Below are 12,219 nucleotides of genomic sequence, written 5' to 3' on the forward strand. Positions count from 1 at the left end.
CAGATCTGATGCCCTCTTTGTCCTACACTGTCATTGAGCACACACATGGTGCACAGACGTACATTTGGACAAAACGTTCACACATATTAAGTAAACCTTAATAAATAAATACAGATATGTGCCAATAGGGAAGGACATTATCTTCTAAAGCCAGGAAACATCATAAAGGATGAGTAAGGCCACACATCCACTGTCCCTGTCACCAGAGGTCGACAGACCTTCTGGGCCTCTGTGGCTGATAACACTCTCCTCTACCAATGATGGGCAGCACTTCCAGGGATAATGTCCAAGCACAAGGCTCTGATTGGTTACATGGGGGCAGTGCTGATTGGCTGGAGCTGTGAGATGCGCCAGAAGAAATAGACTGCTGGGCTGGGGAACCAGGGTGGTCATTGATTGGACAAACTCTCCTTAGAGCCCCGTCCTGGGTTTGCCCACAGGCAGCACCCATTTGCTTCTCTGAGCAGCTGGGCTGTGCCCATGTGGCTGCCTTTCCTTAGCCCCTCTTCTTCCTTTTTAGGTATGAGCACCCCCAGCTCTTCTCCACAGCACCGGCCAGCAGTCATCAGCCCCCTGTCCCTGAGCACAGAGGCCAGGCGGCAGCAGGCCCAGCAGGTGTCACCCACCCTGTCCCCGCTGTCACCCATCACTCAGGTGCGAGGGCGAGGTGGGTGGGAAGATGAGAGTCCACCAGCCCCTTCCTTGCCCCTGGCCCGTGGGATCTGGATCTTGGTTCTGTTTTGACCAGTTTTGTTTATTTACTTTGATGTATGGGTGTGCTTGAGTGAGTATATGTGCACATGTGCATGCAGGCTCCCTTGGAGACCAGAGGATGTCAGATCCCTTGGACTGGAGTTAGAGGGGATTGTAAGCCGCCATTTGTTTGTGAGAACTGAACCTGGGTTCTCTGCAAGAACACCCGGCATTCTCAACTCCTAGCCAGCTCTCCGGCCCTGTGTGTATTGTTTATCAACAAATTCAGACAGAAACTGCATCTGTGGTTGGTTTTGGTTTTTGTTTTTTCAAGGCAGGGTCTCACTGTGTAGCCCTGGCAGGCTGGCCTCAAACTCACAGAGATCTGCCTGCCTCTGCCTCCTGAGTGCTGGGATTAAAGGTGTGTGCCACCACAGGCATAAAGCAGTGTTTTATACTTATTTTGGAGTATTTTCCTTTGTTTTTAAGACAAGGTTTGTGCCACACTGAGGAGCAGAGAATGGCCTTGAACTCTCCACCCTCTCCCATGTCGCCACTCCTGGCTGAATTAATGGTCTTGGAGTGGTGCAAGGGCTATCAATGGGCATCGGGACGCCCAAGCAGAAACAGCAGCTTAGGCTGGCCCCATACTTAGGGTGACCTCCTGCCTCAGCCTCCCGAGTACTGGAGGACAGGTGTGCACCTCTGCCCAGGGTCTCTCTATATTTATTTTGTATGCCCTGTTAGAGATTTTGTCATTTCCTGCCTGGGTAAGGTCCATCCTTGATCAAGAGGGAGCAGGCTGTGGGGATCAGACCCTCAGAGTTCCTCCCTTGCCACTGCCGGCACTGAGGGCCCAGCACCTCCTCCTCCTCCTTTTCTTCTGCTGCAGGCTGTGGCCATGGATGCCCTGTCCCTGGAACAGCAGCTGCCCTATGCCTTCTTCACCCAGGCTGGCTCCCAGCAGCCTCCCCCACAGCCCCAGCCACCACCTCCGCCTCCACCTGTGTCCCAACAGCAGCCACCGCCTCCACAGGTGTCCGTGGGCCTCCCCCAGGGTGGCCCACTGCTGCCCAGTGCCAGCCTGACACGGGGGCCCCAGCTGCCACCGCTCCCAGTCACCGTACCATCCACTCTTCCCCAGTCTTCTGCAGAGAACCCCGGCCAGCCACCAATGGGGATCGACGCCACCTCGGTAAGCCTGAGGGGGTCCCTGGGCACTCAGTGGGGCTCACAGCTGGTACTGTCGAAGCTGAGGCAGTTGTAAGTGCATAGCCGGAGAAAGGGAGGCACAGACAGGGTCACTGATGCCAGGCTTCTCTCAAGAATATCCCCACTCACAGCCGCCCTCTCACTGAAGTCGAGGGGACTGGGTTGCACTGTGGGGTGCAGGCAGGAGGGAGACATGTGGGATGCAGATTCAGGTTGAGGAGACAGGTCCTAGGCTGGACCCTTTAACCCTTGACCTCTACGCCTTGCTGAATACAGGGGTGGCAGGTCCCATCTCTGTTCGGCTACATGGGAGGACCCATTTGGGAACACTGAGCTTTTCCCATTTTTCCATTTCAGCCTAGGCTGCTGACCTGAATGTGGTGATCAGAGGCCATGCCGCCAAGCGGCTCTGAGCCTCAGAGGGAACCTACCAAGGGGGCCCAGATGGAAGTACCCATTCAGGGACTGGGGGTGGCGCCATGCTCCAGCTATACAAAGAGAATCAGCAGAGCCTGGCCCCCAACCCAGGGACAGTGGACCTGGGGACCTCCAGCTCATGGGGCTCCCTGTACTCCTCCATCACCCACATCCTGCTGATGGACTGCCCCTCCCCTAGACCCCATCTGGATTTGACCCTACCCCAGCCTGTGCTCACACAGGGCCACTAAATACTCTCGGGAGGCTGTGCGAGAGGCTAAGAGTGACAGCTTGGGGGACCGTGTGAGACACGCAGCCTCCGGGCTGGAGTGGAGTCAGCTCAGGCCCTGACCCTGCGCAGCCTGCCTCTGAGGAGCTGGGCCTTGGTAATGCCTTGAGTAGGCAAGGAGGTAGTCCCGCTCAGGTATCAGAGGGTGTGACCTAGGCCGGCTGGTCCCTGTGGGGAGTGTGTCATGGGCTAAGGGGAATAGAGGCAGAAGCCTGTGCAGCTGCTGGTCCTGCCTGTATGGGGTGGGGGTTTGAATGGGTGTGAGCATGTGTAAATTCCAGCACACCTGCAGGGTACGTGCAGCAGGTGTGTAAGGTGTGCCTGTACACATGTATCTAGGTGTGCAAGCATAGTGTCAGTGCATGCTGAAACGTGAGCGCATATGAAGATGGCTGTGTCCATGAATATGCACACATGTGTATATGTTCATGGAAGTGGTGTGTGCTGTGGTGTGTGCAAGTGAGTTTATAGATGGGTAGTGTGTACAAGTGTGTTTGTGGGTGTTTTATGTGTGTTCATGAGTAGGTTGTGTGTATTCATAAGTGGGTTGTATGTGTTCATGAGTCGGGGGGTATTGATGAGTGGGGTGTTCAGGTGAGTGGCATTTGTATGTGATGTGCTTAATAGGAGTGAGTGGATTACAGTGTGAATGTGCAAATGTGTCAGGTGGGTGTGCAAGTATGTCTAGGGAATGCTGTGCCCGATGCTTTTGGCTCTGAACAGTCAGGGTTGTGATTCAGACAGGAGTGGGGCCCTGCAGCCCTCCATGTGGCCTTCCCTCAGAGGTGGAGGTACATCTGTATCCTCAGGAGGGTCCAGGCGTCAGGCTGGGGCTCAGTGGGCCAGCACAGGAGTCAGCGAACGCAGACCCATCTGTCGTCACAGGCACCGGCTCTGCAGTACCGTACAAGCACAGGTTCACCGGCCACCCAGTCTCCCACCTCTCCAGTCTCCAATCAAGGCTTCTCCCCTGGAAGTTCCCCACAAGTAAGGGTCCCTCCCTGGGCCCTGCGTCATGTCCCTTGTCCCGTGTGTCTAGTGCCCTCCTGTGGTATCACCCACTCCATGCCATCTGTCCTCTCCATCAGCCCAGGGCTGTGCACCCACCAAGCAGGTCACCTGTGCTGAGGGGGCAAGACAGGATGGGCGTGCAAGCTAGTCACATTGGTAACCATAGCCCCAAAGCTACCCATCAAAGGTTCTCAGGATGCCAGAACAGCCCCACGGTGCAGCTCAGAAGCTCCTGGAGCCTGACGCTCCAAGGCCCGTGAAGGTCAAGGGGTAGCCTATCAGAGCACTGCTGAGGTGACCTCTGCCTGCACCCCTGCATCTAGTTGTTGGAACAGCAGACTGTATGTAACCTCACTTGGCTGATGTGGGTTTTGTTTTATTTGGGTTGTGCTTTTGAGACAGGGTCTTATGTAGCCCAGGCTGTCCCCTCATTCACTGAGCCCAAGTGGCCTCAGACTCTGAATCCTTCCTGAATGCCTTCCCAGTGCACCAGTGTGTGCCAGGCCCTGGCTGACCCCTGGCTTGGCCCAGGTCAGCCTCAGAAAGTGTCCCTCTCCTCGCTTCCTGCCTTGCTGTCCATACTTAATTCAGGGGTCGAGGTGTGGCTCAGTCTCATCAGGCCAACATTCTGTGCGGAACTTCTGTCAGGGGCTCACCATCCTGGGGCCACCCCACCCTAAAATGTCACCAGGCAGAGACTTGTATTGGCCTTTGTAATGCACCAGGTCCTGAAGTCTGTCCTCAACCCCAGTACAGAGGCAACAGGTTCCTTCCAGGCTAGAGCAAGGAGGGCCAGGCAGCCTTGCTTCTGGGGAACAGAGATGAGGGCATGAGGTCTCCGATGGTGACCATCCACCTGCTGTATCACCTGGAGTCCACCTAATGTCAGCACCTCTCAGTCCACTCACACTGAGCTCTGGACCTCCAGGGAGGAATCCCCACTCCATTACACACGTCTCTGAAAACATTATGGGATGTCGTTTGTCCCAAAGGGAAGCAAGCACGTTGTCCTTGTCCGGCTCATCCTGTCTCCCTCAGCCTGCGGGTCTGGCGTTTGTTATTTGCTGATATGAGAAACAGGTATCTCTTGCTGGTGATGACAGGACTCCTGGGGTATTTTACTCCAGTGGGAGACTGTAGATGCACAAAGTTCTTCCAGAACCCAGAGGTGCCTGGGTGAGACCACATCTGGCTTCCTATTGGGTTTCCTTAGACATGTCCTCTCATACCTGCTCTATCCCGTCTGAGAATGGTGTCATGTCTGCAGCCAGACCTGGTCCTCTGCTAGAATTCATGCCCCATCCCTGAGCAACCCTGAATTCAAGCCCTGAGACAGAATCAGTCACCATCTCAGAAGTATCCCAAAATAGCCCTGTCCCCCTGGATGAAACCTTCAGCTGCTGCTGAGGCTATGCGGTCTCAGGCAGCAGGTTCTGATGTGAGAGGTCTGTCTCCTCTCAGGAACCGGATTCTGAGCTCAGCCTAAATGAAGCTGAATTGGCAGCCCATGGACACTGTCTTCCAGAACATTCAGGAGTGCCTGGGGTCTGGTGGCTTCTTTGGGCCACTCTGTCACAGAGGAGAAGATGGGTCCCCATCTTCAGTGACCTGTCGGGCCTGTGCTATCTATAACTCTAGCTGGAACTGTTAGGGTGCCTTGGGTGTGACTTAGCCACATTATGGCCATCCATGCCCTTTTATCCATGTCATTGGTACAGCCTCCAGAGCTCCCTTCTGGCTTTCCCAGGGTTCCTAAAGAGCCCCTGTCCTTCTGCCTGTTCCTGAAAGATCAGCTAGCCTTGGCTAAAAGGCAAGTGTGATAGGAATGTGCCCCCAGAGCCCAGGGTCTCATAGGCAGGCAGCCTTGGCAGTGACTTGTCTCTGTCCTGTGCACTGTGCTGTCTAGAGTGTATCTGGTGCCCTGTCTCCATGTCTCCCCGAAAACATACTACATCCCAGACACAACATGTACATCTGCCTGTCCTCAGCTCCAGGGTTAGCCAGTACCTCCCCATGAAGACCCAGGGTCGGGGGAGGGGATAGGGCAGTGCTTTGGGAAGCATCAGAGGCCCCCTGGGAGTGGGTGTGGGAAGGAGCTATCGCCCCAGCATTGGGGCGCGCCCTCTAAGAATCCCAAGATAAATACCAGCTCTCTGTATCCTCTGGGAAGCCCCAGGGTCTCATCCCATCCAGCTGGGAAAGCCTGGGCTTCATGAGCTCCAGCACATAGGCCCCATCCCAACCTGGGTCTCAGGCTGCAACCACAGCAGGCCTCTTTTCTGTCCACAGCACACGTCCACCCTGGGCAGCGTGTTTGGGGACGCGTACTATGAGCAGCAGATGACAGCCAGGCAGGCTAATGCTCTGTCCCGCCAGGTGAGCGGGTGCCCAGGCCTGTGGGCCATACCACCCCAGGACCAAGCCTCACGGGGACCTCTGCACCATCCTAGCTTCACTACCTGTGGGCAGGCAGTGGAAGCAAAGGCCCTGGCGAGGGTGACTTGACCTCTGTGCAGCCTTCGGATGGGAGTTTGAGGGCCCAGAGGAGGAAAGGCAGGCCTTGAGCACCACATGGTGGGGCTGTGCTGAAGGGTGAAGCCTGGGAGGATTTGGTGGTGGCCTCAAGTTTCATTTGCCCATCCATCATCCATCCATCATCTTGGCAGCAGGGCCAGCCATGGGTGTGAGGAATGGCTCCCGGGGGTGGGGGGGAGGAAGTGTCCCCATTCATTGTCCCAATGGTCTTCCTGGCTCCTTCCTAGCTGGAGCAGTTCAACATGGTGGAGAACGCCATCAGCTCCAGCAGCCTGTACAGCCCAGGCTCCACACTCAACTACTCCCAGGCTGCCATGATGGGCCTGGGCGGGAGCCACGGAAGCCTGCAGGACCCGCAGCAGCTCAGCTACACAGGCCACAGCGGAATCCCCAACATCATCCTCACGGGTGAGGCTGACTCCAGGAGGCCTGGAGCCTGGGGGGCATGAAGAGTATCCTCACAGACCACCCTGCCAGACAGGTGACAGGGCTGAGGCTGGGTTCCTACACAAGATGGGGGACAGAGGAGCCAAATGACCCTGCCTCCCGCTGCAAACCCCTCAGGGTCTCCTCATGCTGGACCCTGTCCCCTCCAGTCACCTCCTCACACTGAGCTATTCCCTCAACTATCTCACCACATACTGGACTGCTGCCCACAGATGTCTCCCCACAGTCCACTCTGTACCCCTCTCCCCAGCTCCCCTCACACTGGGCTCTGGAATCCAGTCTCTTCATGAGTTCCTGTCCTCATCTTCAGCCAGGGAGAGTCGCCACACACGGGATAAGCATCTAGAGCCCTCTGTTTAGGACCACTGGTCACTCTTCAACCCAGCACTCTGTCATTTGCTGGCAGATCCCCACAGCCATATCGAGGAGACAGGCCTTTCTATGGTGCAGAGCAGTGTGGCCACACCTTGCTCCCCATCCAGCCCAGAACCCAGCTTCCCTAATGGCTGCCCCCTCAAGCCTCCCTACCCACCTCCCATTTTCTTCGAATCCCTGAAGAAGGGGTTGCTTTTTGTATGTTCTAGTTCTGTTGGAGATAGTGTCCCCTCTTCCCATGGGCCCTGTGGCACACCCACAAGAGAGGCTTTATTTTCAGGACCCCTGTATCTTGTAGTGTGGGCTCAGTGGTTAGCATCCTATACCAATAATAGACCCAACAGCCTAGAAAGGATGGCTGTGAGTCTCCTCTCCGGGCCTGGGAACCAGCCTGGCACCTCCCTGACAATAAAAGGAGCTGGGTCCTCATAGGGAGTACCCATGAATTCGTGACTCACCCATGCACCTCACACCCTGAGTCAGGAGGGTGTGTCCTTCAGGCCACACTGCCATCTGCCACCAAGCATGTGGCTTTGTAGATGTCTGGTCTCACCCTGTACTCAGGGCTGAGACGAGCTTGTGTTCTGTGTACCCACTGCCAGCGTCTACCTCGTCGTGTTGCTCAGAGCACCCTAGATAGCCTGACACCCCCCCCTGCAGAGCTATCCCTGGGGTGAGCCCCCCCCCCATCCCTCCTCCTCACATTGGTGGGAGGTGTAATGGCCTGGTGTCTGGTTCCCTGGAGCCAAGGCTGAGCCTTATCATTTGTCCCTACCCCACAGTGACAGGAGAGTCCCCCCCCAGTCTCTCTAAGGACCTGAGCGGCACACTGGCAGGGGTCAGTGACGTTAGCTTTGATTCGGACCATCAGTTCCCACTGGACGAACTGAAGATCGACCCTCTGACCCTGGATGGACTTCATATGTTGAATGACCCCGACATGGTCCTAGCTGACCCTGCCACCGAGGACACCTTCCGAATGGACCGACTGTGAGTGGCCATGCCTGCCACCCGCCGCTGGTCAGTCCCCGATGGCGCCCTTCCAATCCTGGGGACGGCGATGCTCCGTCCTCCTTTGCCAACGGCCAAGCTTGTGGTTCTGAGCTTACAATGCTGCCCAGCACCCCCTGCCAGCCGCTACCCTGGTTGTTCACCTCCCATGAAGCCTGGCACAAGGCCACTGTGTACCAGGCCGGCTATCTGTCCGTCCATCCGTCCACCTGGGGCCAGGCTGATCACAGAGGCCACCAGTGCCTGACCCCCTTGGACTTTCCCACGCTCGCTCCCTGGCCCCTCACCAGGGACGGAAGAGCCCTCATGAGTGGTCCACTTCCAAGATACCCAAAGTGTCACTCACTCCCAGACATGCTGCACGGGAGGGGCTGGGGCATGAGCGTGGGAGCACCCCAGAGGCTGAGGTGCGCATCCATCCGACTGTTCTCAGCTGTCACTGCCTTCCTTTATCCTTGCCCCTCCTACCGTCACCCCAGCCCCGGTCAGGTCGCGCATGCCCACCATGCCCAGGCCTCAGACAGCAGAGCAAAGGGACAGACCCGGAGCAGAATAAACACTATTTGGACGGCTGCCCTTTATATTCCTGAACGCTCTCAGAGCGTGATAATCGACCTGTGGCCGATGTGGTGTGGACAGAGCCCAGTGAAGCAGCCGTGCCCCCTCCTCAACCCTCTCTCAAGCACCCTTGGCCCACTGCCAGGCAATGCCCAATATGGTGTTACGGGACAGATGGAGGGTCACAGGTCACCTGCTCATTTTCATCCTTCCCAGCCCCATGATTGATCCCTACTACTACTTAGGATCTGGGGCTCGGGAGGCGGCAACCCTGCTTTTCCTTGAGTTTGTATTGGCATTTGGTGGCTGGCCCTGAAGCATGTGTTAGCCCAGGCCCACCTTGGCCTTTTTTTTTTTTTTTTTTTTTTTAAGCTAACTGGAACTGTAGCCTGAAGCACTTACAAGCCGAGCTGCCAGGCTGCACACCTAGACGTCACCCACCTGCACTTAGTCTCAGCTCCAAAGAGCTGGGTGGGCAAGGAGGAGACTGGGTGCGAGGTCCTAGTGACTGAATGTGTCTGGAAGAGCTGCAGAACAGACGTCCAGGAACAGGCCTTGGCTTTCACTGGGGGCCTCTGGAGAACCCACTCCCTCTGAGCATCCCCAAGGTGCCAGCCAGGCCTCAGCAGGTGGCTGGTGGCCATGTCTCTATGCTAAGACTCCCTGTGATGGGACCATAGGCCTGGCATGTCTTTTGTGGGTCACTTTCGGCCTGGAAGCTCTGATCCCACCACCCTAAGTCACAGCTTGACACAGTCACATGCGTCTGTCTGCCAGGGCCACACCTTTTGCTTGACTGTTTCTCAGTGGTGTTGCCCGCTGCCTGTGCCAGGGGCTTGGGGAGTACGGGAACTGTGTGTCCTTCCCCAAGCCACAATGTGGCTGTCTGCATGAGAAAGCTGCTGCCCTTCCATCACCATCCCCTCTGTCCCCCTGGACTTGGGGATATAGCATTGGTCTGTGTAGGTCTCAGGCCTTTCTGTCACTGGTGTGGGCTTGGAGGGAATAGTACAGACATCACTATCATCATCATTAGGAGACATGCATGGTAGTACACATCTGTCACCCCAGCCTGAGAGGTGGAGGCTTGCCTGGGCTACATGAGACCCTGTCTAAAAAAACCAAAACAGGGAAGTACATGTGCTTGGAGTATGACTCTCTCCAAGCTGTAGAAGCCTGAACAGCTGGCCTTAGCAAGGCAGAGAGCCTGCTTCTCAGGCAAGGGCCCTGCTTCCAGTAACTGGTCACTGGCCTTCCAAGTTTTCAGTGAGCTGGGGCAGGAGGGCATGGCCCCGTGACCCACCCAAGCTTGTGGTCCAGTTTCAATGCCCTGCAGCCAGGAGGGTATGTAGCTGTGTTGATGTGACTCAGTTCATTGCCAAGTTCTGTGATGAGGTGATGGGGCCCCTGCCACAGCAGCCCAGGCAGCTCTGGGGATCTCACTAGTCCTCATAGGCCAGCCAGGGCCCAGGGGTTAGGTGCCTGCATGATCTGGAAGGGTTCACTCTCCCCCACCCTGGGCCCAGAGGCTCAGTGTCAGGGGCACTCCTGCAGGGGTGATCTTTGTTTTCTTGATGTCAGTCACCTGTCTAGTATTGCCAAGACATCCCAAGATGACAGCTCAAGGCCATGGGGACCCCTGGCTGGTGACATGCACATACAATGACCCATTAAACTGTGCTGGGAGCAACCACCCTGGAGTCTCTGCAACATGTACATAGACCCTCTGCCTACATCCATGCTTTCTCAGGACAGGTTTGGACGACTGACCCTTGAGAGGTCAGATTTGTGAGCCAAGCCTGGCCCTTCTCCCCTAACCCAATCCATGTACCACTGTCTTCAGCCAAGCCTCAGTCTTGCGGTGGCTGACCCATTTCCCCAGTTCAGAAACAAGAGCGGGGCATCTTGATAGCACTGTGCTCAGATGTCTTTTAAGCCCCCTGGGGCAGTGGTTACCCACCCAAAGGCCTCCAGACTGAGGATGCAGCTGGACCCAGCCCCCTTCTGTGTCCTAAAAAAATGGCTTGTGCCTCCACCCACAGGCCCTGTTGTTTCTTCTCTGCAACTGTCCAGTGGCTGTTCTGTGCTGGGGAAGATTCTAAAGTTTATTACATAATTAGCCCAACCTTCAGCTCTTTGGAAGACTCTTATACAGGGGGGCCCCCTAGTGAGACCCACATGCCACCACACAGCATGCAAGGATGGCTGGCAGCTGTCATACTAGGCCTAGTGTCAGAATCACAGCCCTGACACTACAGGCAAAAGGTGTGGAGCGGCCACCCGTGCCGGTCGGTGCTGGCCACTGCCCTCGTCACAGTGGGCTTGGAGTCGGCTCACTGCATCCCGAGTTTCCCATTCCCTAAGATTTCCGTGCCCAGTAGAGCCGCAGGCGGAGGGGGCTGGTGGGATCGGGGTCCTGATGGAGCCATGTGGCACAGGCGTGGGGGCAGGTCAGTGGTATAGTTGTGCCCTAGGCCTGACTGACTCTTGTCCCTTAAGAGGTGTCCAGGTGAGGACACCATGGTGCAGTCTACCCTGCGTGGGCCCGACTGCTGGAGGGATGTGGTCTTTCACAGACCCCAAGGCCTGCCCAACTGTATTGGTACCTGTCCTTTTTAAACCCCTTTCTCCTTGGCTTCTGAGGTCCCCACTTCCTTCAGGGATCTCCTGGTGGGTGACTTGGAGACCCTGATCATTCCTGTCTCAGGCATGGCCCTCAGTGTGGCACAAATGCTCACCACCCCATTGGTCATAGCCACGTCTCCCCATCAGGGCAGAAGCTGGAGGGACCTGTACCCTCTCAAGTCTGGGTGCTGGGGTACTCTCAAGGGCAAGGGGTCCCCTGAACCTCAGTTTCCCTTCCATTGCTTTCTCAACCTTAGTGGGCTCAGGGGCCCAACCCTCTAAGCAAGGTGTGGACAATGCCAGGGCCCCATGACGGTGCCAGCTGCACCTTCTGCAACAGCCTTTTCCTGGGGCTCCAGAGTCCCAGCATGACCATGGTCCAGCCTAATCCACCCCAGCTGGCCAAAGAGTTCTGATCACATGGGGGACATGAGGACAAAGCTGTGGCCTTAAATCCAGAGGCCAGCTTTGGTCCTCGGGCCCTATCTCACCCCTTAGCAGGAAACAGAATGCCATGGGCTGGGCAGCCCCTCTGATATATGCAAATGGCTGGTCCCACATCCCCACCCTGTGCCCAGGCTGGCTCTGCCCCCAGCATGTGCACTCCGCTGCTGTGGATGTCCGTGGCTGTTCACATGGACACTGCAGTTGGGGGTCAGGTTGCTCAGGGCATGCACGGCCGCCCGCCCCACCTTCTGGCGCAGACGCTTCTTTGTATTTTTGCGCCCTTTGTAATGAAATGTAATAAACCCGATGTTTTCGTCTGGGTCTCTCCCTCTTTTCCTATCCCATCCTGGATACCTTGTTCTCCTGTGTCTGTGCCCCATCTGAACCCCTTACACACCTTCCACTGAGGCAGTTAGTGACTGTGGGGTTCCTTAAACTTGGAGTTCCCATCTGATCATACCCTGGAATATCCCAGGGGTGTCAGCATCTGTAATGAGTTGCATGCCCCTGCTAGCTGAATGACTACAGTGCAGAGCCGGGGCCTCCTTCCTGGAGGCCCATTCACACAGGCCCCTGCAGCAGAGACCAGAGCCAGCCAG

The 12,219-nt window shown here is 56.4% G+C and overlaps 1 protein-coding gene across 4 annotated transcripts in view; it reads left to right on the forward strand.

Moving 5' to 3' along the window:
• Positions 1–7,990, forward strand: part of Crtc1 (CREB regulated transcription coactivator 1) — a 53,786-nt gene extending 45,796 nt beyond the window's left edge. For 2 of the 4 annotated variants that reach the window (XM_036209457.1, XM_036209459.1), the window contains exons 9-14: positions 521–654; positions 1,586–1,888; positions 3,497–3,598; positions 5,912–5,998; positions 6,385–6,565; positions 7,762–7,990. In XM_036209457.1, the coding sequence (XP_036065350.1) occupies positions 521–654; positions 1,586–1,888; positions 3,497–3,598; positions 5,912–5,998; positions 6,385–6,565; positions 7,762–7,973 (1,019 nt within the window). In that variant the 3' untranslated portion in view covers positions 7,974–7,990. The remainder of the gene's footprint in view (positions 1–520; positions 655–1,585; positions 1,889–3,496; positions 3,599–5,911; positions 5,999–6,384; positions 6,566–7,761) is intronic. The other 2 variants (XM_036209461.1, XM_036209460.1) reach the window with 2 other exon arrangements.
• Positions 7,991–12,219: the final 4,229 nt, after the last annotated feature.

Source organism: Onychomys torridus, chromosome 17 (genome assembly GCF_903995425.1).
Source record: "Onychomys torridus chromosome 17, mOncTor1.1, whole genome shotgun sequence".
NCBI classification, from domain to species: Eukaryota; Metazoa; Chordata; class Mammalia; order Rodentia; family Cricetidae; genus Onychomys; species Onychomys torridus.